This window comes from Felis catus, chromosome E1 (assembly GCF_018350175.1).
Source record: "Felis catus isolate Fca126 chromosome E1, F.catus_Fca126_mat1.0, whole genome shotgun sequence".
Taxonomy (NCBI): domain Eukaryota; kingdom Metazoa; phylum Chordata; class Mammalia; order Carnivora; family Felidae; genus Felis; species Felis catus.
In genome coordinates, this window is record NC_058381.1 from 3,631,645 (window position 1) to 3,658,200 (window position 26,556).

General features: G+C 50.2%; 1 protein-coding gene across 2 annotated transcripts in view; it reads left to right on the top strand.

Annotated features, from left to right (window-relative positions):
• The first annotated feature begins 1,725 nt into the window (after positions 1–1,725).
• Positions 1,726–26,556, top strand: part of NTN1 (netrin 1) — a 169,461-nt gene continuing 144,630 nt past the window's right edge. Inside the window, exons 1-2 of one of the 2 annotated variants that reach the window (XM_023244471.2) lie at positions 1,726–1,779; positions 2,519–3,600. In XM_023244471.2, coding sequence (XP_023100239.1) covers positions 2,583–3,600 — 1,018 coding nt within the window. In that variant the 5' untranslated portion in view covers positions 1,726–1,779; positions 2,519–2,582. Of the gene's footprint in view, positions 1,780–1,864; positions 2,063–2,518; positions 3,601–26,556 lie in introns of those variants that run through there. The other variant, XM_023244470.2, reaches the window with a different exon arrangement.

Sequence of the window (26,556 nt, forward strand, 5' to 3'; positions counted from 1 at the left end):
TGCCACAAGGCAAGGCAGAAATAAACAGTGTAGGGAGTGGTCAATGGCACGGGGAGAAGGCAGGACTAAAGCGTTCCCCGAAGGCACAGGATGAACCCCGGGCTGTCGTGCAAGGGAACGCATTTATGTCCCTGGGCTGTGGGTGAAGTCCCATCCCTGGAAGAGCTGGCCTGGGTGGCCCTCTCTCAGGGAGGCTGGGGAAGGCGGTTTTTTCCCAAGGAGACTGAGCTGGGCCAAATGAGCCCCGAGGCCCCTTCTTCGGTTCTCACGGTTTATGAAAATGCCAATAAGACCGAACGTGACACTCGATGGAGAGGATCCAGGAAGCCAGCTCTTGGGCCGGAACCAGGACCCTGGGCTTTCAAAAGTCTGGATTTATTGCTAGATCATTCATCCAAAAGTAACAAACCAACTGCGACTGAGTTCGAAACTCTCAGCCCGGTGTGTTCTTTCCCTCAAAGTGCTTTGGCTACCGCTGCGAGAGTGTCAAAGGAGGCTCTCACTGTCCTCGGTCCTTTTGGTAAGGTGGCAGAGGATGAGGCAAGGAGAAGCTGGGTGGCCCCAAGGATGCCTCCTGAGACGGTAATTGGGCGGGCTTATTTGACAAGGAGGAGAGGCAGGAGCCCCCGGTGTCTATTCCTAGATTTGATTGATGTTTACCAGCTGGGAGACCTGGGGCAAGCTTCTTGACCTCGGTTTCCTCATCTGCGAAATGGAGTTAAGACCTACTTTGCAAAGCTGTTGCGAGGCTCCCGTGAGATAGAACAGGGTATACAGCACCCTTGAAAATACAAGCCTGTGGCGGGGGGGGGGGGGGGGGGGGGGCGGGGGGGAGGGGGGACCTGGGGCGGGCTGGGCTGTCCCCAGCCTGAGGCCGGCAGACCCGCCTGGAAGGGGCCTTCCCCTCCGGCCTCCAGCCCAGCACCGCATCCCTGGCATGCGAGGAGCCGCGTTCCCGGTCCGGCAGATAGGCCAACCGCAGGGTGACAACTGTGGTGGGGGGGGGGGGGGCGGCACACGCCAGTAGCCCCTTCTCGCCTGCCCCCGGTGGGCTTCAGGAAGAAGGGGTGAGCAGGCAGAGGTGACCTCCTCCTCCTCCTCCCCATTCCCGGCTGTCTGCCCACAGGGGCACGGCCCTGTGCGCGGTGCCACCGGGGGCCATCGGGCCGGCTTGGAGGAAGGCCCGACCTCGGCGCAGCAAAGAAAACAAACACAGATGTGTTTGGCTGGGACCAGGAGGGAGCACAGCGTCCCCTCCCTCCCCCCCCCCCCTCCCCGCCCTCCCGCCGGCGCGCTCCCCCGGGGCGTGGGGCCGGCGGAAACCTGCGGGGCTCCCCGGGGCGGCGCGGGGCCCGGGGTTGAGGCTGACAGTCCCCGGCCCGCCCCTCCTCCCCTCCCCGGGGTGCTCGCCGGGCCCAGCCCCCTCTCCGGGGTTTCCCCGGGCGCTCGCCGCCTCGCTTTCTCTTTGTCTCCGCGGCCCTTCCCCGGGCGCCCCGGTTCCCACCCGCTGGCGCTCGCGCTCGCCCCGCGCCCCGGGCCGCTTCCCTTTAACTTTCTTCTTTCCCGGGGTTAAAACTTTGCTCGCGAGCGGGCGGCTGCTCGCCGACGTTATTGGCCGGCGCCCCGCCCGGCGGCCCCGCCCCCCGCCCCCGCGCTCCCCTCCGCCCCCCACTCCCGGCAGCGGCGGCGGCGGCGGCGGCGGCGGCGGCAGCGGCGGCGGCGGCGGCGGCGGAGCCTTCGGGGGCGTGCGTGCGTGTGTGTGAGTGCGCGCCAGCGAGCGTGAGTGTGTGTGCGCCCCGGGCGCGGGCTGGGCGGCACTCGGAGCGCGGCGGGAGCGGCGGGAGCCGGGCGGCCGCGGCGTCACTCGGGCGAGCGAGGCGGCCGGGGCCGGGGCCGGGGCCGGGGCCGGGGCAGCGGCGGCCGCGCCGGGCATGGAGCTCGCAAGCCCGCGCTGAGGCGGGACGCGCCTGCTGGCCGCGAGCGAGAGGCTCTCCGCCGTGCGGCGCGCGGGCTCCGGGCCGGGGCCGGGCAAACTTTTCTTTCTCTTTTGCCCTCTCCGGAGGTAAAGTCCCGAGAGCGGACTGAGCGGCGGGGACGCGACCCGGGCCGGCCCGGAGGGACCCCGGGGGCTGCGGGCGGAAAAAGGGGGCGCGCGGGCCGTGCGGGTCCGCCGCGCTGTGCGGCGGCGCCGGGGCTCCGGGCGCCGGGCGGGCCGGCCGCCGAGGGTGCGGGCGGGCGCGGGCGTGCCCCCCTCGGGCGGCGTGGAGGCGGCGGTGGCCCGGGGAGCCGAGCGTTCAGCCCGCGGCCCCGGCTCGCCGCCCGGGCCGGGGGAGGACGGGCTCGGGGGGCGCGGGGGTGGGGGGGGGAAGCCTCCCCCCCCTCCTCCGGGGACCGCGGGCGGCGAGGCGGGCGGGCGGGCGGCCGGCGGGGATGGTGCCGGGGAAGCCGGGCTCGCCGCCCGCCGCGGGGTGGAGGGCGCGGGGCGGGCTGGCTGAGCGCAGCTCCCCTCTCTCCGCAGGCGCCTTCTGCGGCGGGCGGACCGACTCCTCGGCGCGGCGGGGCCGGGGCAGGCTGGACGCGGCATGATGCGCGCAGTGTGGGAGGCGCTGGCGGCGCTGGCGGCGGTGGCGTGCCTGGTGGGCGCGGTGCGCGGCGGGCCCGGGCTCAGCATGTTCTCCGGCCAGGCGGCGCAGCCCGACCCCTGCTCGGACGAGAACGGCCACCCGCGCCGCTGCATCCCCGACTTCGTCAACGCGGCCTTCGGCAAGGACGTGCGCGTGTCCAGCACCTGCGGCCGGCCCCCGGCGCGCTACTGCGTGGTGAGCGAGCGCGGCGAGGAGCGGCTGCGCTCCTGCCACCTTTGCAACGCGTCCGACCCCAAGAAGGCGCACCCGCCCGCCTTCCTGACCGACCTCAACAACCCGCACAACCTGACGTGCTGGCAGTCCGAGAACTACCTGCAGTTCCCGCACAACGTCACGCTCACGCTGTCGCTCGGCAAGAAGTTCGAGGTGACCTACGTGAGCCTGCAGTTCTGCTCGCCGCGGCCCGAGTCCATGGCCATCTACAAGTCCATGGACTACGGGCGCACGTGGGTGCCCTTCCAGTTCTACTCCACGCAGTGCCGCAAGATGTACAACCGGCCGCACCGCGCGCCCATCACCAAGCAGAACGAGCAGGAGGCCGTGTGCACCGACTCGCACACCGACATGCGCCCGCTCTCCGGCGGCCTCATCGCCTTCAGCACGCTGGACGGGCGGCCCTCGGCGCACGACTTCGACAACTCGCCGGTGCTCCAGGACTGGGTCACGGCCACCGACATCCGCGTGGCCTTCAGCCGCCTGCACACGTTCGGCGACGAGAACGAGGACGACTCGGAGCTGGCGCGCGACTCGTACTTCTACGCCGTGTCCGACCTGCAGGTGGGCGGCCGCTGCAAGTGCAACGGCCACGCGGCCCGCTGCGTGCGCGACCGCGACGACAGCCTGGTGTGCGACTGCAGGCACAACACGGCCGGCCCGGAATGCGACCGCTGCAAGCCGTTCCACTACGACCGGCCCTGGCAGCGCGCCACGGCCCGCGAGGCCAACGAGTGCGTGGGTGAGTGGGGCGCCGCGGGGACGCGGGCGGGCGGGCTCCCGAGGACCGCCTGCCCCGTGGACGCCGCGCGGGCGGTGGGAGGCGCGTGCCGGGAAGTCCTGGGCCCGGGAGGGCTGAGAGCGGGCTCACGGGCGCGCGTGGCGCTGGCCGGGGACTCTCGGATTTGCGCCCGGCGGGCTCTGGAAGCCAGGAAGGCTGAGAAATGCTTCGGGGGAGAGGGTTTTGCAGGAAGCTTGCCGACCGGTCCCCCTAACTCCGGGCTCAAATGCAAAGCATCCACTGTCTTTAACCTCAGTGTGGCGGGACCCTGGGATCCGCCTCCGCTATACGCCCCCCCTCCCCCTTTCCCAGGGCTGCAGCCGGGCACCCTGTTGGGAACCCCGGCCCTGTTCCCCGGGGGGTTCCGACTCGGCAATCACAGATCCCTTGGGAGATGGCAAAGGGGTTTGCAGTTTGGGGCGAGTTATATCACTCCTGCGTCCTCCATTTGCCTTTCATAGTTTGGGGCAAAAAATATTTTTTTGCCCCTTTTGAACAGCGTATTTGTGTTAGCTGGGATTTAAAGATGAGATTTAAATTAATTATTATCCACAGGTTACAAAGGAGAGTTCAGTAATGATTTTAAAATAATTCAATCCTGGTCCAGAAAAGTGTACCAAAATGTGTGTGTGTGTGTGTGTGTGTGTGTGTGTGTGTGTGTTGTTAGCGTCACAATTAGGTGAAATGAAACAGATTTGAATTAACCAAGGATCCAGCTTCTCTCTTTGTAATGGGGTTTTAAGTCCTGAAAGAAATCTGACAAGGCTTGCACTGGTGAACACTGTTGGGTCAGAAATGAGGCTAAAAAGAGAGAGAGAGAGAGAGACAGAGAGAGAGAGAGAGAGAGAGAGAGAGAGAGAGAGAGAGAGATCCGTTCTATTTCTGAATTGTACAGCTTTGCTGCAGTAGAAAGTCAGTTTCTCCCCAGAAAAAAAAAAAAAAAAAAAAAAAAAAGAAAGAAAGAAAGAAAAAAAGGGAGGGGGGAAGAGGACTGTAGTATGAGATGTAAATTTCCAATTTCCACATTCTATTTTAATGAAAATTATTTCGCCCCTCAACATGCCATGGGGTGTGCATCTTTTGTGAACCTATAGTTACGCGCCCTCCCCCACCCGCACCCCCCAGCTGCCACTGTGTGATTCTTCTCCCACCGTGGCACATGGCTGAGTTTGCTCGTCCCCACAAACACACGTCTCGGAGTCTGGGTCTGATTAATTGTCATGTTGTTGTCGCATAGTTTGTGCCTCGTGCCTTGTGGATGCAGATCTTTGAGCAAGCCGGCGCAAAACAGGTCTCGGAGAGCCGGGTGGGCACCGAGGCCCAGTCAGGCGCCCTGGTCTGCGGAGGGTCTCGCCTCCTGTTGCACAGGCACGGCCTCCATTTTTGCACTGCGTCCCGCTTTTGCAGACCCGATTGTTCATGCCCCTCATTTAAGGGACTTGGGACTGGTTACCAGATTGAAGAGAGTGCTCAGGCAGGATCCCACAGCCAGCTAGCAGTGACACCCTGACTTAGTGGTCTTTGAGAATAAAATTCCTTTGATCTGCTCAGTTCCTTCAGAAATGTTGGTTTTTCCCATCCCTTCTCTTTCCCCCTCCCTCCTTTCTTTTCTTCCTTTTGTGCGTAAAAACCCTTTATTGACATTTAAAGGGCCTCTCACGGTTTTGCTATCAGTTTGAGTTCCTACGTGCAAAGGAAAGACACCTTCCAGTTGTCAGTGGGCAGGGTGGAAATCGGACAAAAGTAGCTCGCTGCACTGAGGCCAGTAAACTGGGTCTTGTGGTAACATTGTACTGGCCTGAAGATTCCTCTTAGCCCGTGGCGTTCACAGTCATCACCTACCCCCAGCTCTCTGCCAGTCGCTTCGGATGTGGAGACACAAACCGCATTTGTTGTTAACAATGGTCATGCTTTGGGAATAGTCTCTGTAGTTTAGGATTTTGTCTTTTGACCAGAGCCTTGACTATGTGCACAAATTGGATTGACTGCTTTTTTTTTTTTTCCTTTAAGCCAAATTGAGCAATCAACATATGAACTAATGTAATTAGTAAGTGTTTTTGTTCAAAAAGTTTAATTAGGCCTGGTAGGGACATCATCTGCATGACAAACAATCAACTGACAATATTTTCTGGTTTTTAACTGAGGTTATTTTAATTCTCAGTAGTTAAAGTATCTTTAAATCTCGCCGATTATTCAGTCACCTCATAAAAGCAAAGCCAATTCAACGAAGTTCAAGTTATTTATAGTTTCCTTTTTGAATAGATGTTCTGATATCTTGTAGTTATAGCCCCGGGAGTGTCAGGTTGAAGTTCCCATAAAGTCTTAATTGAAATCTTGGTGATTTTTCCATCATTCCACAGAAGAGAAAGCCAGGAAAGACAATTTAGAAGTGATTTACAATTAGAGGTCGAGCTTTTTATGAAAAGGCCCTATAGTGGAGATATGTGAATGAATTAGTATTTGACAGGTGTTCTGAGACACTACAGGGCACTGTGCTAGGGGAAAAAAAAAAAGCATTAATAAATCCTTCAAACACTAACTTTTGTACTATCAGCGGCTCAGATTTTTTTCCCCAACCTAATCCCATCTTGTGAATTTCACACTGTTGACATATCAAGTCAAGCTACCCCGATTATTTACAACGAAGCCAAAGTAAAGAAGGTTGCTTTTTAATTTCAAAAATCGGTATTGATAAAAAAAAAATGAAGCATCACTGTGTTATTCTGTCTTTGCCTTTATGAAATAACGAGGCAGTGATTTATAATAGACTAAAATGGCATCCTTCCCTAGGTTAAGCCCCCTGCTCCCCACCCGCCCCCCCAAAACCCTAAAACTTAAGAAAAAGACCCATGGATGTTATTATTTGACTACGTGGTTCTAGATGGGGCCGCAGTAATTTCTGGTTGCTAAGAAATGCTTATGTCCTGGGGCGCCTGGGTGGCTCAGTCGGTGGAGCCTCCGACTTCGGCTCAGGTCACGATCTCGCAGTCCGTGAGTTCGAGCCCCGCGTCGGGCTCTGGGCTGACCACTCAGAGCCTGGAGCCTGTTCCAGATTCTGTGTCTCCCTCTCTCTCTGACCTGCCCCCGTTCATGCTTTGTCTCTCTCTGTCTCAAAAATAAATAAACGTTAAAAAAAAAAAAAAAAGAAAGAAAAAGAAACGGGTATGTCCTATAGGTCTCCTTTGGTCAGCTTTCTTTCTGGTGTTTCAAGGTTGAGTTCTCTCCGGAATCAATGTGAACTTTGTAAAGCCCCATTTTATTTTAAATCCAATTTTGGATTTCTTCTGGAGGAAAGAAACCCCTCAAAACAACATGAAAGACAAGACCATGTATAACGTTACAGCCTCGACAGCCCTCAGTGGGATAACTAAATACTTTCTTCCGCCCATATGTATCGGCAGCATTCACATGGTCTTATACACATGTGCATTTACATTCACCGCGTAAAGAAGCATCCATGCATGGTGGGGGTGTGCGTACGTTCAAGGGAAAATGCATGAACAGTTTTAAACCACCTGGGTTGTTAGGCCCTTTTTCCTCCTTCTTTTTTTTTTTTTTTTTTTCAAAAGAGCATCTGAAGGCCATATTGTGTTTCATAAATTATTGACATCAGTTTTAATCAGTGTCCCCCTGACATCGGAGCTGTGTTAGTATTTAGTGCCTGACGAAGCATGCTGTTTAATCTTACTGTGGGAATGTCACTGTGAACCCCTGCCTGGTTTGTGACAGGGTAAGCTTATGAAAACTTGTTTTGCGACTCACTCTATGGCTTTGCGTTGCCCAGCTGAAACCCAAAACCCACACAAAAGAGGTCTCTGCAAGATGAGCACCGTGCTGGGCTAGCCTCCTATGGTCATGGGTACCTGCAACATAATGCTGGTAATTGTTTAAACATGGCTTTGGCTGGCGGCGGTGGTGGGGGGGGGGTCCCTCATACTGTAAATGGCTCTCGCACTTTGGCCCACCATCATCCCCAGCAGGAGAGGGGTGTTATATTGGAGGTGTTGCTGTGAGAAATCCAATGCCCCACTAAAGACTCTTGCAAAATCAGAAGGCTAAAATTATGTGCCGCTTAGGCTAGAGCCTGGCACAGAGCTGTAGATCAGTGAATGTTTTTACAGTCTTCGTAATTATCATAATTACCGTCATTATGGTGGTTAACGCTTGAGAGCTTATTTTTTGCCAAGCACTCGTATTAGTCATTTAATCATTGAGGCTGTGCTAATAATAAGCAGGATGATGACACTTATTTCACAGATGAGAAAACCATGACCTAGAGACACTAAAATGGTTTACCCAAAGCCATGTGGTTAATAGATGGCGGAGCTAGAAACTTTTTGACCTGACGTTTATCGCATCGGACCCTTTGTGCTGACTCCACATAGGATGGATGGATGGACGGACGGATGGATGGATGCATGGATAGTTAGTTGGGTCGGTGGTCGGGTGGGGGGCCGTTATGTATCCACATACAGGAGAGAAGATGGAACGACCTGTTACTTCCGGAAGTGGAGATGGTTCCGTGGCTATGTTGATTATGTCGTGCTGTATTAATTGTGCTCATACATATTGAAATGTGAAGTTGCATGTAAGAAATTGTCCTTCATTTTAGCCATCAGGACGAATGGGAGCTGGCTGTTAGGAATATAAGGGAAGAGACTTTAGGTGCTTTCTGGTGGGTCTTGACATCCATAAGCGTTGGTGACGGCCAAGCGTTTTCTTGATCTCCGGGGCCCGCGAGCTCTCTCGGAGGTGGTGGAACGGAGCTCGTGATCAGAAAATCCTCTTTAATAAGGCCTCTTCCTTTTCCCTAGTGCTCATTATCTCCCTTGCTTCTCTGGAACATATGGAAAAAAACCAAGGAAGGGGCCAAGGAGTGTTGTTGGAGAGGGGAAGTTTACTGGTGCATCGGGTGCAGCTCACGTATGTTGGTAACGCAGGGCCGACGTTTATCTCGGTGGGCCCCACGGCAGCTGGAGGGAGGGTCTCCGCTGGGCTTCTCCTGAGCACCTGGTGGGCAAGGAGGCTGCTCCCTCCTCTACTGAGAGACGGGAGACAGACTTGTGTCTGGGTAAACCTTCGAGGGTGGGTCTGTGCATTTCCAGGCTTTGCCAAGAGGCCTTTTTGGCCCTGCCCAGACTCCTCTCTGACCTCCTCCTCCCATAGAAAAATGAGATCCTCGGAAAAGTATTTGAGACTTTATGTCCAGAGTAAATATTGGAAAGGCAGTGGGTTGAAATTCAGATGTTCCCTGGAAGGAATCATTTTCTGCTCACAGCTGGTATCGATATTTCCTTCTTGAAATGAGTTGTGCTTTTCATTAAGTAAATTTTTTGTCTTGGGATTAAACCAACATTGTATTCTTAATAGACTTTTATGTTTACACTTCAGATGTCCACTGGGTTGTTCTTCGTGTTATCTCGATGGCTTCTATAGTGTCTGCTATGCACATTGGCCTCACCAAAATAAATGGCTCTCTAGGGAACTGGATTATAAAACAGCCTTATCTGTCGATGCACCAGTAAGGAGATTTTGTGAGTCAGTAGGTTTTTTGTTTTTTTTTTTTTAATTCCTTTCAGAAGTGATAATCATACCTTGGGTTTCTGCAATGCCTTTCATTAGAGGGAGACTGCAGGTCTCAGAGGGCTTTTGAAACGCTCAGGATTTAAGCCTAATACTTACAGAGTGGCCCACAGTATTTTGCCTGTCGTCTGGAAAGACACAGTGCCCTTGTGGTCTCCGCAGCCTTGGAAGATGGGGCATCGATCGGTTTGGGCGGCCGAGGGGACTGGCAGAGGTTCCGGTGGCGGTCCAAGGGGACCGTCAGGTGGCACCCTGGAGGACAGACCACAGATCCCTACTGAGTGCCAGGCATCGGACCGGATGCTTCCTGTGTGCCTTGTTTTGATGAATCGGATTACCGCATGGAATGGGAGCTTTCCAAAGACGGACGTCCCCGCCACCAAAGGGCAGTGTTTCACAGACACAACGAAGTGTGGAGCGGTCTGCGGGGCACATGGTGGCTTATTCAGTGAGGCCGTTGCATGCGCGGAGAGCAAGGGGGAGTATCGATCATGCTCGTTTCAAAGGCTGGACACATGGGGGTGCCTGGGTGGCTCAGTCATGATCTCGTGGTTCGTGAGTTTGAGCCCCGCGTCGGGCTCTGTGCTGACAGCTCAGAGCCTGGGGTCTGCTTCGGATTCTGTGTGTGTTTCTGTCTCTGTCCCTTACCCACTCATGCTCTGTCTCTCTCTCTCTCTCTCTCTCTCTCTCTCAAAAATAAATTAAAAAAAACCCTTAATAATAACACTAATAATAAGGCTGATCACCTAAGAACCGCATCCTGTTGTAACCAGCTCCGAGGGGCGGTTTTTCTGAACGACACCTGAAATGTCTGAGCTGCCCTGCGACAGTCCTCCAGACACAGTCTATCTCTTCGCCTCCACGCTGTCTGTCGTCCTGAGGCTTGACCTGTGTCGCACAACATAGTGAGTTCAGTATTGCATCGTTGTATTCTTGTTCCAAAAACGCATTCCTATTGGAAACTCAGAATTGGCTTTTAATCGGCCTTCGGAACGTTGTATAACGTGTGTGAATCCCACCCCTCCCCACCTCCCCCCCTCTCCTCGCCTCCCCCCAGTTCTTTTGTGCGGGTTCTGCGCTTTTGACAGAGACAAGAAGGGGCTGTGGTCACGGGATGGATGAAATGTGGGATGCCTCTCATCTGGGACTTTCTCTTCCGACGCTTCAGTGACTGCCCCAGAAGCGGGCTCTGCCTTTGCCCGTGTTCGAGGCATTCCCTGGAGGTCCCCAGGTCTTCTGCCGTTGGGACTGGTGTATCAGCTGTCGTTAGGGTGAAATGAATTCGTGTTGCAGTGCGTTTACGCATGTAGAGGAGATCTAGAAGACCCATATATCTGTAGGTGTGGCGGACGTCCAGGCTGATCCGCGGGGGGGGGGGGGGGGGGTGGCTTTTCAGAGGGCAAAGTAAATTTTTTGCATGGAAACCCTGAAAGGCAGAAAGCAACACCCTAGTGCGCTACAGCCACTGATAACCAAGGAATCTTCCCACCTCAGCCCGGAAGAAGGTGCTGGAAAGTCTGCCTCTTGTGGAGGATTTAGGACTGGCCTGGGTAACGCATGGGAGGTATCAGCCCCCTGTGCAGCTAGTCCGAGTTTCAGCGTGGAGCCCATTCGTGCCCTCTTCCGGCTGGTGCTTTGATAGATTTTTAGATTTTTTCCTCCCTGGGTCCTTTTCTGCCTACAGAAGAGAGAGAGTATTGGTTGTCACGAGCAGTCGTCTGTTCCACGTTCCAAAAGTTCCACGCCTGAGTTCAACAATCTGTAGGGCCATGGGGACCTTTAAATGGGCTGGGTTTGAATAACCGAGTCTTACTTAGGTAACCGGGAAGTGAGACTAGATCTCTCGTAGTTTCCCAGAGCACCTGTGTGTTGCCCTGCGTTCGATACTTGGCGGAGCATCTCAAGTAGATGGACCCCCTCGGCCCGTCTGATTATCACTGGCCAGGGCTTCTGATTTGATCTGTTTCCTGCTTGGAGTGGCCGGGGTGAGGACTCAGCAAAAGCCCTCCTCCCGTTCTGACACCAGGGCAGACATTGCTAATCGATCACAGCGCTCTTTTCCTTTAAGGCCAGAAATGGTCATCGGGTATTGGAGTCCTTTACGTTATAACACGCGAGGCAGCTGGTCTTACTTAGGATTAGCCTAGGAGATGAAAACTGTATGACATCTTTGGCCCCAGAAGACCTTCCCCAGCTCCCCGGGCCGGCAGACAAAGAAGTCCCTCGGGAGTGGACGTTTCTAGAGCCATCAGGGGTCAGGGGGCTCTGTTGGGTCTGGGATGTTAAGACATGTGAAGTGGGTGCCCTCCCTGCAGGTGGGATGTACGCTCATTGAGGCGGGGGAGGCTGTGCATGAGAAGGGCGAATTCTTGTACACCTGTACTTTAAACCGTGAACACGGTTCAAAGGGAGGAATTTGGCCCAACGCCGCGGATCGGGGGAGGCTCTGAGGCTCTGCAGAGGAAGCAGGGTCTGGATTTGGCTCCTGTCACATGGCAGGACTGGGTCACAGTCCACTGTGACACATTTTCCGCGTGCATTTTTGCTCTGTTGCTGTGTTTTCTGTTCTCGCCAAGAGCGTGGGAGACCAGGTTCTCTGAAAAGAGTGTCCTCCCACAGTGTCTGCCCCTCCCAGGCAGGTTCCCCTGGACTGGACGGGGACAACTCCAGAGCTATCCTGATGGGGCTCAGGACTCCGGTGCGGTGAGGCTTCCCGGGTTGGGGGGGGCCCTTCCCACCTGAGAAGCGGGGCCCTCGTCCCCCCCCCCCCCCAAGACACATCTGTGTGGCATTGAGAGACTGCCCGGGGCCACTTCCCCCGGTGCTCTGCTTACGCTCCGGCCGGCGTAGAAAGTGCCAGACAATAACGGCTCCAACCCCAGCATGAAAAAGGAAACACATTGTGTTTACAGATACAGGATTTGGCATCAGAAACTTGAAAGTACCTTTGAGTTGGACGCCCCAGGGCAGGGCTGTTGGACACCCTGCCCCGAGTCCCGCGGCCAGCTTGCTTCCTCTGCCCAAAGTCAGCCCTCAGAGGTGGACAGGGTGCTCCCAGCCAACTCTTCCTTCCCAGACCCGGCCCTGTCTCCCTTCCTGGCTCAGACCGTGCGAGAACGCGGGGAGAGAGAGTGCCCGGCCGAGAAGGGCGCAAAGCACTGCTCGCTCCAGCCCTTCTGAAGCCGTGATCCTGGGCCGATGGGCCATCACGATAGCGAGAAATGCTAGGGAAGAATGAGACGGGGCATTTCTCTGTGTTTCTCAGCCCTGTTTACTGTTAGAACCAGGGTGGGAGGGCTGGTGGTTTTTCTTAAGTCCAGGATGCCCGCAGAAGAATATGAGCCACATGTAAGTGACAAGCACGTGCTATTTTCCTGCTCCGTAGGAATGAAGATCGGAGAGCACGGCTTTCTAAGAATATATGGACTATCAGGGGGCGCCTGGGTGGCTCAGTTGGTCAAGCGTCCGACTCTTGGTTTCAGCTCAGGTCATGATCTCATGGTTCGTAGAGTTTGAGCCCCGCGTCGGGTGCTGTGCTGACAGCTCGGAGCCTGGAGCTGCTTCGGATTCTGTGTCTCTCTCTCTGCCCCTCCCCCTTAATAAATAAACATGAAAAAAATATATATGGACTGTCAAGGTGTATGCGTTAGGCGTAATGGTTGAAAGAACCCACGTCCAGCCTCACACTGCTTGGGACTTTTGGGTACGTCGCTGAAGCTCTCTGTGCCTTCCATATCCTTGGCGTCCTGGGGGGCCCGTGCAAGACCCCCGTGGTAGATGGGGGGCCGGGAAAGAGAGGAGCCTCTGCATAGGAAGGAGACCCAGAGACAGAGTGCTCGTCCTAGACTTTGGGCTTTTATCACCACACACACGTCCGTCAGCCTCCCTACTGCTGCGCTCTGTTCTAAACACCGTACGGATATTACCTCATTTGCTCCCCACAGCAGACTATGACGTGGGTTATGTTATTATTACCCTTCGGGAAATTCCTCTCTCGTCTTTGCCACGCGCACATGCGAGTGCGTTTCTGTTGGGCGTGTGTCCAGAGGCAGCATCCCTGGATCCTGGGGGAGGTGTCAGCTCAGCCCCAGGACAAGGTGGTTATACACCGGCCCAACGTTTTGCAGAAGGCGGCCGTACAGATTCACATTTGTGCATAACGTTACAGGTGAAGAAACAGAGGCACACGGCAGAAACAGAGCTTGCCCAGGGTCACGCATGGAGCAGGCGGTGGGGCTGGAATTAGGATCCAGGCGGGGTGGGCCCCAGAGTCTTGCTTTTCACCGCTGTGTCTGGCTGCCTCTCGTCTTTCACCCGCATATATCCAGATCTAAAACCGATGATACTGGGGCGGGGGGGGGGGGGAGCAAAGGTGCCCTTGGCTTCTCTAGACCTCAGTTTCCTCTTCTGTAAAGTGAAGGGTTGGGGCACGAAGACCGTCTTCAGTTCTGATAGTCTGTGTTCCTGCAGAATGCATCTCCTTCCTGGTCTGTATTACCCACCCCCTCTCTATTCCATTTGTGGTGGGGGGGGGTCCCTCCAAAGACTGGTGAGGCTCTGAGAGCAAAGGATCTCACTTGGGCCCGCCCCTCCAGACCACCAGGGATTTCTCCTCCTCTGTTCCACTTGGGGAGGGGAAGACGTGGGATGTGTTCCTTCTTGGCCCTCCTGCGTGTCAGCTGGCTGGGCTCCTCTCTTCAGATCGCGCGTGAGCAGCTGGATGGATGTTGACAGAATCAACTCACCTGTGTAACTAGCTCAGCCATCAAGAAATAAAATATTGCCAGAAGGCCTCCGTATGGCCTTCAAATCACCCACCCCACCGTATGCCGCCATCTTGGCTTCTAGAACCCTTGATTTGGTTTTGACAGCTCTTGAACTCCATATAAATGAAATCATCCCATATGTTCCCTTCAGGTACCTGCCTTTTGCTCAGCGTTATTTCCTTGTAAGTAGTCTGAAACATAACGTAAGCCTGCAGTCCTTTTTTGTTTGATGGGATGAGCTCAGCTTCTTGGGGGGACCGGTCATCCTGTTTGCTTCGTCTCCCGACCTTTGCTCATGCAAATGATTTCGTGTGTTTTGTAATGTCTGACTGCGAGCTTATCTTTTTGGGAAATTTTGTGGAAATCCCACCGGTCTTAGTTCTGGAGTATCCCTACTGAGTGATTTTACCAGACATCTTAGAGTTTATCATGGGCCCGGGACTGATTTTTCCATTAAGTGAGGAGTATGCATTTTCCTCCAGTCCCTTCCAGTCCTGGATCACTGCTCGTCTTCTGATTGGTCTCCCTCTCCTGTCTACTCTGTCCTCCAGGCCCCTGAACTATTCTTACTGGTAGTTTCTGCTGCCCAACACTCAAATGGATGGCTTCCTAAGTCCCTTGATCTGTTGTCACTTCTCAGTGAAGCCTGCCTTGACTATCCTTCTTAGTAATATTCTAAATCAGGGGAACTAGATGGCTCAGTCTGTTGGGTGTCCAACTTTGGCTCAGGTCTTCACCCTGCCCTTCGTGGGCTCGAGCCCTGCATTGGGCTCTTTGCTCTCAGCTTAGAGCAGGGAACCTGCTTCACATTCTGTGTATCCTTCTCTCTCTGCCCCTCCCCTGTTTGTGCATGCTCTCTCTCTCTCAAATAAGCAAATAAACTATAAAAAATAAATAATATCCTAAAACACTTCATCACCCATCTGTGTTTGTCTCCTTTGTGCACGTGCACGTGCATGCATGCACACGCTCCTGATCATACCTTGATCGCATCATTACTTTCCTCTGTTTTCTCCTTATCTGCCCATAACACTTAACCTACCTGCTAACATGCTACTTAATTTATTCCTTTATTATGTTTATGAACTGTCTTTCCATTCTCCCACTTGTTTTGTTGTAACACTTGTTAGAAGTTAAGATTATGGGGGTGCCTGGGTGGCTCAGTCGGTTAAGCGTCCAACCCTGGCTCAGGTCGTGATCTCGTGGTTCGTGAGTTCGAGCCCCGCGTGGGGCTCTGTGCTGACAGCTTAGAGCCTGGAGCCTGCTTCAGATTCTGTGTCTCCTTCTCTCTCTGCCACTTCCCCACTGGCATTCTCTCTCTCTCTCTCTCAAAAATAAATAATAAAAACATTAAAAAATTAAAAAAAAAAAAAAAGAAAGCAAGATTATGCAAGGGCAGGAGTCCGGTCTGAGTTGTTCACAAGAGGCCTGGCCTATAGTAGGTACTCACTAAAGTATGTTAGAGGAAAGAATTCAGGGTCTCATTTCTAACTCCTTCCTGGCCTTGTAAGACCCAAGGTCTCATTTCCTTTTTGTGTATGGGTCCTAAAACCCGAGTCCAAAGCCACGAAGGCCTGTTTCCAGGTCAAATATCCAGGCTTTCTTTCCTTTGATCTCTTCTTCCTCTCTTCCAGCTCCACTCACACACATCCCTTGGTCACCACGGTCTCAATGTTTCTCCTAATACTTTGGCTTTCAGATTCTTATTTCCTTCAGCACCTGGGGATTTCCTTTTATTTCTTCTGAGATCTGCTGTGGATTAAATATTTTTTAAAAGTACATTTCATCTAGTATTTCTAGATGTTAGCAGCGGTAGGGGTTCTGCATGAGCTCAGTCCCCCTTGTTGCCAGAACTCGAAGTCATATATTTTAATCTTTCATCCATCTGGAATTAATTGTGACATATGGTGTGAGGTAAGGATCTCTATATTTTTTTTCATCAAATATGTAGCCAGTTATTCAGTGACAATTGTTGGAAAAAAATCATTCTTTCTCAGTGATTTGAGATGCCATATTTATTAAATGCTTAAGTATTCTATACACTTGGATCGGTTTTCTGGATTTTCCATTTTGTTTCACTGATCTGTTTTCCTGCCACTTCCTATCTGTTTGGATAGTGCATTCTGGTGCCTGGTGGCTTCAGTATTTACTGACTTATTCTTTTCACATTGGTTCTTTTTCATTTATTCTCATTGCTGTTCTTACGTATGTATGCACACGTGGGCTTTAGTTGAGTTTGTCAAACTTTGGTACACATGCCATTGATAATTTGATGACTCTGTTCTTAAACTGAACTTGGTGACAACGGATAGCTTTACACTTTTTAAATTGTAACTGTATCAACTCGACTGTTGTGCTTAATAGATTAGATTATCAAAATGTCTCTATTAGGGTTGTAAGGATAAGAAATGGGTACGATATAAATCTGGTCAAAATCACAAATTTTGTGTTTCCCTTCGTTTCTTCTAGATAAGTTTTTAAAAAGTTTTATTGAGGGGCACCTGGGTGGCTCAGTCAACTGAGCATATGACTTTGGCTCAGGTCATGATCTTGCGGTCTGTGGGTTCGAGCCCTGCGTCAGGCTCTGTGCTGCTGGCCTCTCAGAGCCTGGAGCCTGCTTCGGATTCTGTGTTTCCCTCTCTCTCTGCCCCTCCCCTGCTCACTCTCTGTCTCTCTGTCTCTGTTTCTGTCTCTCTCTCTCCCCCAAAAATAAACTTAAAAAAATGTTTTTTTAAATAAAAAAAGTTTTATTGAGTTATAATTGAAATCAATAAACTGCACATATTTGAAGAGTGTACTTTGGTTAAGTTTGACACGTGTATGTACCTATGAAAGCATCACCACGATCAAGATATAGGACATATCCATCAGCCTCAAATGTTTCCTAATGCTACTTGGTAATTCCTCCCACACTTCCTGCCCCTTTCCACCAGAGCACTTTCTGTCATTTTATATTAGTTTGCCTTTCTAGAGTTTTATATAAATGGAGTCATATGGTGTGTCTTCCTCCTTATCTGGTTTCTTTTAGTCTGCATGATTATTTGGAGCTTCATTCATGATGCTATGAGCATCGGTGGTTCACTGCTTTTTGTCACTGGTAGTATTCTGTTGTGTGGACACACCCCAATTTGGCCATGCACCTGTGGATGGACATTGGTGTCATGTCCTATTTCTGGCTATTACAGATAAAGCAGGTATGAACATTCCGGGGCATGTTTTTGCAGGCAGAAACACTTTCATCTCTCTTGGGAGTGGAGTGACTGTATAATACGGTAGGGGTATATTTAAGTTTCTAAGTAGCTGCCAAACTGGTTTCCAGAATGGTTGTACTGCCACTTTCCATTTATACCAGCAGTGTATGAGCGTTCCAGTTTCTCCAGTTTCGTTCGTCACCAGCGTTTGATATCGTCAGTCTTTTCAGTATACACGGCGATATGGTCAGACTTTTAATTTTAGGCATTCTAAGAGGTATATGGTAGATACGTTTACAATTTTAAACCTTAGCCTCACATTTAAAACATTTCTTTTTAATTTTAAGGAGAGAGATAGAGAAAGAGAGAGAGGGGGAGAGAGAATCCCGAGCAGGTTCTACCCTCAGTACAGAGCTTGATGTGGGGCTCAATCCCACAACCCTGGGAACATGACCCGAGTAGAAATCAAGAGTTGGATGGTCAACCAACTGATCCATGAAGTCACCCCTAGCCTCACACTTCTTAAAAGAAAGTTGATTTTCATGTGTTTAGAATTCTGATTACTATTAGGACAAAGATTTTTTCCTTCTCCTTTTATTTCCTAACTGGATATTGCTGACATATAGAAAGGTTGATGATTTTTATATAAGTATTTTGCAACCTGTAGGTCTTTAAATTCATAGTGTTTCAGTTAATTCTCTGTTCTTGGATTTTTTCATATTCAACTATAATCCTCAAATCATGACTGTTTTAGTTTTTTTTCCCCTAATACTTGTACTTTTATTTTTCTTGTCTTATGGCATTGGATAGAATTCAAAATAACGGTTTATAGGAATGCTGGCATATACCCGTGTGTTGATTCTGACCTGAGTAAGAATGTTTCTAGAGTTTTATCACTGGGTATGTTTTTGTTACTAGTTTTAATATAGATTTTTTTTATTGTGCTTAAAGAAATTATTTCTGTTCCTGATTTACTGGGAAGTTTGCTCCTTTTTGTTGTTGTTGTTTTAAATTAAGAATATGTGGAATATTGGGGCATCTGGGTGGCTCAGTCAGTTGAGTGTTAGACTTCAACTCAGGTCATGATCTTGTGGTTTGTGGGTTTGGCCCCCTCATTGGGCTCTCTGCTGTCAACTCAGAGTCTGCTTTGGATCCTCGGTCCCCTTCTTTCTCCACCCCCACCCCCCACTGGTTCTCTCTGTCTTTCAAAATAAATAAATTAATTAAATAAGAAGAATATGTGGAATATTAATCCTTTGGATATTAATCAAAATGATCATACACTTTTGCTTTGACTATTAATGTAATGAATTTCATTACTTGCATTCCTAAATTTTTTAAAATAGTTTTATTGAGATATAATTCATATACCATACAATTCACCCATTTAAAGTATACAATTCAATGTTTTTGAGCATGTTTATGGAGTGGTGCAACCATCATTAAAGGTAATTCCAGAACATTCTTTCTCTCAACAAGAGAATCTTGTACCCATTGACCATCATTCTCCATTCCCTCCTAACCCACTTAACCCACAACCACCCCAACCCCAGGCAGCCAGTAATCCACTTTCAATCCCTACAGATTTGCCTGTTCTGGACATTTCACACAGAGAGAATCATACCACATGTGGCCCTTCTTACTGACTACTTTCATTTAGCGTAATGTTTTCCTGCTTCTTCCATGTTGTAACGTGTCAGTACGTCATCCCTTTGTATGGCTGAAGAGTACTCCATTGTATACATATGCCACATTTTATTGACGTGTTCATCGGTTGGCGAACATTTGGGTTGTTTCCACTTTTTGGTTGTTAGGAATGATGCCGCTATGAGAACTGATGTTCAGGTGGATATGTGTATGTGGATGTGTGTTCCTGTTTCTCATGGCTTATACCTAAGAGGGACTTGCTGGGTCACATGGTAACTCTTTGTTTAACTTTTTGGAGCACTGCCAGGCCATTTTCCAAAGCAGCTGCGCCATTTTACATTCCCACACCCAACAGATGAGGGTTTCGTTTTCTCCACGTTCTTCTTCTTTTTAAAACATTTTAGGGGCGCCTGGGTGGCGCAGTCGGCTAAGCATCCGACTTCAGCCAGGTCACGATCTCACGGTCCGTGAGTTCGAGCCCCGCGTCGGGCTCTGGGCTGATGGCTCGGAGCCTGGAGCCTGTTTCCGATTCTGTGTCTCCCTCTCTCTCTGGCCCTCCCCCGTTCATGCTCTGTCTCTCTCTGTCCCAAAAATAAATAAACGTTGAAAAAAAAAATTAAAACATTTTATTTGAGAGAGAGAGAGAGAGAGAGAGAGAGAGAGAGACAGAGAGAGAATCTTAGGCAGGCTCCATGCTCGGCATGGAAACTGATGTGGGGTTCGATCCCATGACCCAGGGATCATGACCTGAGCTTAATCAAGAGTCTGACGCTCAACTGACTGAGCCACCCAGACACCCCTTCACCATGTTCTTCTTGTGAATACTTATTCTCTTTCTGATTATAACCATTCTGGTGGGTAGGAAGTGGGATCTCGTGGTTTCATGATTTTCTTTAAAAAAAAATTTTTTTTTCAACGTTTATTTTTGGGACAGAGAGAGACAGAGCATGAATGGGGGAGGGGCAGAGAGAGAGGGAGACACAGAATCGGAAACAGGCTCCAGGCTCCGAGCCGTCAGCCCAGAGCCCGACGCGGGGCTCGAACTCACGGACCGCGAGATCGTGACCTGGCTGAAGTCGGACGCTTAACCGACTGTGCCACCCAGGCGCCTCGGTTTCATGATTTTCTAAATTTGAACTGTTCTAGCATTTTGGAAGACGTTTATTTGGTGACAGGTTGTTCTTTGATAATATTTTATTTTTGGTTTTTTTAGATCTCTTCAAAAGTGAGATTTGCCTGAACTTTTTTTCTCTTTATATTGCCTTTTGTATCAGGGCGATTCTAACTTTACATTCTGAAGTGAGAAGTTTCCAGACTTTTCTGTGCTCTGGAATAATTTAAGTAGCATGAGAAATAGCTGTCCCTTGACGATTTGCCCAAATTAGCCCATCTGGGCCCTGTGCCATTGTGGAAGTACTTATTTGATAACCATTTCAATCTCTTCCGTGCTTATATGTTTACTCAGGAATTTTTCATCTGCTTTTTGAGTCAAATCTGGTAATTTGTTTTCCAAGAAAATTATCACTTACCCAGATTTAAAAAAAAGTTTTTTTTTTTAATGTTTATTTTTGAGAGAGACAGAGCACGAGTGGGGGAGGAGCAGAGACAGAGGAAGACACAGAATCGGAAGCGGGCTCCAGGCTCTGAGCTGTCAGCACAAGGCCCGACGCAGGGCTCGAACTCACAGACTATGACATCCTGACATCATGACCTGAGCCGAAGTTGGACGCCCAACTGACTGAGCCACCCAGGCGCCCCTCACTCACCCAGATTTTTACCATAGTTGTAAATGTAGCAATCACTAAAACTATTTTTGAAATTTTCCATATGTGTCTATATCACCTTTCTGATTTCTGATACTGCATATTTATTCTCACTCTCTTCTTGCCTAGGTTTATTGTTTTCTTGATATTTTTGAGAGCGACGGTGGTAACACCTAATAATGTCTATTAAACGCTCTCTGTGTGCCAGGCCCCGTGCTGAGTACTGTGTGCGCACTTGGTTTTAAAATCTTGGGGTCCCTGGGCAGGTCAGTCGGTTGGGCATCTGACTCTTGGTTTCCTTTCAGCTCAGGTCATGATGTCACAGTTCGTGAGTTTGAGTCCCGCGTCAGGCTCTGTGCTGACAGCTTGGAGCCTCCTTGGGATTCTGTCTCTCTCCCTCTCTCTCTGCCACTCCCCTGCGCGCTCTCTCTCTCTGTCTCCCCAAATAAATAGACTTAAAAAAATAAATAAACCTTAAAAAAAAAGACCTTGAACTTGCCTGATGTCACACGGTGACAAAGCCCAGGGTGTTAGGCCAACAGGACCCACCTGCTCTCAGAAGCAGGGCTCTTAACTTACTGCTGGGTGCTGTCCCTTGGTTTTGAATGTTGTATATTGTTTCCAATTTTCTTTTTTTTAATGTTTATTTATTTTGAGAGAGAGAGAGCGAGGGAGGGGCAGAGAGAGTGGGAGAGAGAGAAACAGAGAGAGAGAGGGGGGTGAAGAGAGAGAATCCCAAGCAGGTTCCGAGATGTCAGTGCAGAGCCCGATGCAGGGCTCGAACCCACAAACCATGAGATCATGACCTGAGCTGAAACCAAGAGTCAGACGCTTAACCCACTGAGCCGCCCAGGTGCCCTTATTTCCAATTTTCTAATTTCCGTTTCATTTCTATTCATTTCTTGTTTTTGCGGCCCTCGAGATATTTTTCGTTAAATGCTCAGTTCAGCTAATATCGCAGTTTTCTGATTCCTGCTTGACAGCGAAACCATCCGAGGCCGTGACTTTTGTCTCCCGCGCGGTTCTCAGTACCCGCCCTTCGTTTCCATTCAGTCTGATCCTGCCACTGTCACTGCTTTGACAATGACAATGTGTCATTGTGACTTTCACCTTCTTTCTGCTCCTGGAGTTATTTATGAATTGGATTTTCATTTCCAGGCAAGTGGGTCCTTAAAATATAGGATTCGTTATTCATGGCCAACTTTATTGCAGCCTGTATAGTTATTAATAATCTCGTGTGTGTGTGTGTGTGTGTGTGTGTGTGTGTGTGTGTGTGAGATCAGTTCTGTTGATATTCCATAGGAACTAAAGGAGAACTCTGTGTTAGGGCAGACTTCAACATATTAGTTAAATTGATCTCTACTAATTTTTCTTTTTCTCCAGATACTCTGTATGTTTGTTTTTGTGTTCGCCTACGGGGAGCAAAAACACAATCTTAGTGGGAGACGCTAACATTATCCATCGCTCTCAGTATTTAACCAATTAGGAGGCAGAGTCGTCCAACCTTTTAAAAAACTGGGGACGTGCAAAGGCGTGTATGGCACATGAACTCCAAGTAAAAGCGAGGGTGTCACGGGGTCGTATCTGAAAGGTCAAGTTCCGAGCAGAATGCTGTGCCCAGGGCAGAGCTGGTTCTTGTATACTGATAGCAGGAAAAACGCACGTACCGTACCGTGAACTTCAGTGGGTGTCACCTGGGCCTCGGGCTCCTCCTTAGCGGAAACAGGGAGTTGGCAGATGGTTCCTCAGTCTCTTCCAGTGCTCCCGTTCCATGATGGTGGTTTTCGGGTTCCCCACTAAGTGGTGCCAGGGAGGGAATGAACCTAGAATGAGGAGAAGAAGCAGCACAAAAAATGGGCTGATTCCTGGTCGAAGTGAGAGCGGTTTGAGCTGACAGCTGGGCTGAGTTTATTACTTGGGCTCATTCCTGTCCTTACATGAGCATCATTGCCTTTCGTCCGGGCAAAGGAGGTTTGTTGAAACACAAGTCTGTCTACACGGACAAGATGGTGAGGCCACAAGAACTCACTGACATGGGGCGTTGCCTCCCGTAATGACGTATGACCCCGAAGGCTTAGTTTGGTTCTGGAATATGCCCCCTGCCCCACCCCAGGAGCCCTGAGCTCCCCGAAACGGTGTTCCATAGGCGGCTTCCTGCGGGAACGGGCAGGAGAGCCAGCACATGCCTGCCTCTGTTTCTCCTCCTTTTCCTGCCGAGGGGTGATTGATTCATGGGAGGAAGAGGGGGATGCTGAAGACAGGCATGTATTTCATAGAATACACCAGAACCATAAGCGAGGCTTAAAATTAACGAGCTAAGTATCCAATTTAAGAAATTGGAGGAAAAAATTACCAGAATAAGCCAGGAAAAAAGGGGTGGGTGGGTGGGGGGGAAAGATCAAAATAAGATCGGGAGTCAGTGAACTAGACCCCAACAGAGATGATCAGCCAGAGCCAAAAGTTGGTTATTTGGAAAGATGAATAAACAAATATCTGGAAAGACTGGTCAAGAGAAAAAGAGAAGGCACAAAGAAAAACATGAGGAAAGAAAAAAAAAGACATAACTAGAGATCTGGCAGAGACAAAGAAAAGGTAATACCATGAATAATTTTATGCTAATAGATTTGAAAGTGTAACCTCCTAGTTTCTCAATCAAACCCTGGAGTGTTTCCCAGACAGCTGCCCATAGATGATGTACGTAAAATCTAACGTGGAACCCGTGAGAAAACACAAATTGAACCTCATCAAAATTTAAAACTTGTGCTTCCAAGGACACTACTGAGAAAATGAAAAGACAACCCTTAGAATGGGAGAAAATATTTGCAAATTATATATCTGATAAGGACCCAGAAGATTTAAAGAATATCATCTATAAAAAAAAAAATCTTACAATTCCACGATATGAAGGCAAACAAACTGAAAAGGAGACATATGCGTGGCCGGTAAAGCATGTGAAAAGAGCTCCCCTCATTAACCAGAGTAAATGTGAATCAACGTCACACTGAGATGCCACTTAACACCCACCGGGATGGCTCGTAATCAAAAAGACGATAGCAGGTGTTGAAAAGAATCTGGAGAAATCGGAACCCTCGTGCATACACTGCTGGTGGGAATGAAAAGCGAGGTAGTCGCTTTAGGAAAGAGTTTCTCGAAGGGTTAAACACAGAGTTACCAGGTGACCCACAGTCCCGTTCCCAGGTATACACTCGAGAGAAACAGAAGTACATATGCATGTAAAAACCTGTGCACAGATGCTCACAGGGACATTATTCATAACAGCCGGAAAGTGGCAACAGCCCAAATACCCACCAACAGACGAATGGATGAATAAAGTGTGGTATATCCATTCAATGGAATAGTACTCAGCCATGTAAAGGAACGGAGTACCGAGCCATGCTTAAACGTGGACGGATCTTAAACATTTCACGATAATTGAAAGCCAGTCACGTAAGACCATGTACTATATGATTCTGCTTATATGGAATGTCCGGAATGGGCAAATTCATACAGGATGTAGATTAGTGGTTGCCGGAGACTGAAGGGAGGGGTGAATGACTATTTGGGGTTTCTTGTTGGGGATGAAATAATGGTGGTGATGTGCGTGGTTTTAGCACAACTGCATGATTGTGCGAAAAACTGTGGAATTGTACACTTTTCAAGGGTAAATTGCATGGTATGCAAATTACATCAATAAAAAAACTTTTGGGGGGAGCAGGAAATACTTATTGAAATGTGTATTTCTGAGCCTTTCCCTGGTTTCACGAAGTCACTTCTCTGGGGGTACAGCCTAGAAATCTGCAGATTGGCTAACACTTTCAATGAAACCAGCGTGTAGAGAGGTTTAAGAATCTCCGTCCACTTATGGGGCGCCTGCGTGGCTCAGGCAGTTGGGCGCCTGACTCTTGATTTCAGCCCAGGTCGTGATCCCAGAGTCATGGGATCGAGCCCCCACCTGCTTAAGGTTCTCCCTCCCTCTGCCCCTCTCCGCGGTTTGTGCGCGCTCTCTAAACTAAGTTTAAAAAAAAGAAGAGAAACCCAATTAATCAATGTCAAAAGTGATGGGTATAGAAAATCACTATTTGGGGGAAAAAAAATCCCAGTGATAGTTGTTGCAGAGAATCACAATGTGTGCTAAAGTTAGCAAGTGAAGGTACGAGGGACAGAAAGTTTCCACGGCGTCAGAGTATCTTGCCCCAATTTCCAATGGAAGAGGAGTCACTACGGTGAAGATACCAGGCAGACGTCACCTTAACCACGTGATCAGAACTAACATAACTAGCAACAGGACATATTGCCATTGTGTGCCACCTGATAGGAGGTGCTGGAGATGTGACATCCCTTCTGTGGGATCTTGCTGAAAATACATAGCCTGCACTTAACCGTGACAAAACGTCAGCTAAAACCAAACGAGAGACATTCTACCACGTAACTGGCCCGTACTCTTCCGGAGTAGCAAAGGAAGGCAAGGAAAGTCTGGGGCGACTGGCCCAGACGGGAGAGGAAAGCAGAAACAAGATACGTAAATACGTAAATACAACATCAGCCCCTGGGTTGGATCCGCCCTGGACCAGGAAAGGACATTGGTGGGACAGTTGTCACAGCTTATGAGTGTTATAGATTAGATTTCAGTTTCCTGGGTTGTGGTCATTGTGGGATGGGTATGTTGAGACATTAACAGTGGGGGAAAGCTGGGTAAAGGGTACCCAGGAATTCTTTGCAGCCTTTTGCACCTTTTTTGTGAGTCAAAAATTCAAATTGAAAAATGACAAAGAAATCACTCTCCTAGAGCGTCACGATTCCCAACCTGAAAACCACTGGGGTAGCAGGAAGAGCCCCGGCTTCGGGATCAGACGGCCCTCAGCCGGACCCCCAGCCAGACCTCGGGCTTCCCAGCCTCAGTTCCTCATCTGGGAAATGGGTTTAATCACGTCGGTGTTCTAGGATGGTTGGAGGGTTGAATGAAGTGATGCACGTAAAATGCCAAGTGCGACACCGTCACGAAGCAGGGGCTCTGGGAAACGCCAGTCTCCCCTCCACCTCTCACCTCGGAGGGAGGGGATCGGTCCTCTGGGCTGGGCTCTTTGGGCCTGGCAGCCGAGGAAAGGGGCATCACGGGAGAGGGAAGGGGAGAAGCCGCCGGCCTGGGAGCTTTCTCACAAGAGCTTTCTCTTGTTGGCAGGCTGCTTCAAGTCATACCAACTTCAAACAAAAAGGGTTTTCAGACACAAAGGAAGGCTCAACCTGGCCAGTGCCAGGCCTGGCTTGGCATTTGGATGCAGAAATCCAAGTCCTCAGAGCTTGCAGACGGACCAGACCATCCTGGCTCCCATTTGCAGAAATGCCAAGGATCCGGGGGCACAGCTCCTCTCCTGGGCTCGTTCTGATTGTTGACTCTGCGGACAAATTAATTAGACTTAAATAAGAGCCAGTTCCCCCACGGTGCGTATTCTGCTGACAGCTGAGACCGGGCGACGGGCCCGAAGGTGGCCCTTCCGTCCACCTGCCTCCCCTTCTGACTCCTCCCCCAACTTTGCGGCGTGTGGATACATGTGCCCGGCTGGTGTTCTTAATGGATTATCTTGAAGTCAAACAAAGCAGGTAGTGTACAAAGCAGGCCAGGTACCTTAGGTAGTTTTTCAGGGTGTGTTTTCACATAGCCTCCTCCGTGTTCTGTCACTTGGGTCTCCCACGTGAGCAGAGGGTTGCAGGAGAATGAGCCAGAGTTAAAAAGGCACAGTGATAGGACGTCGGAATGCCCGAGTGCGTTTCAAGCCTGCTTTCCCTGTGATATGGCGGCCTCACCTGTCAGCGCCCACCCTAGAGAAACACACAGGTGCACAGAAAGATACCCTGGGAGTGTCCCGGATTTCTGTGGATCGAGATCTGTCTACCTGTCTGTCTTCTCTTCCTTTTATCTCTCTATAACTATACATTTTTTTAAAACATTTATTTATTTTTGAGAGAGAG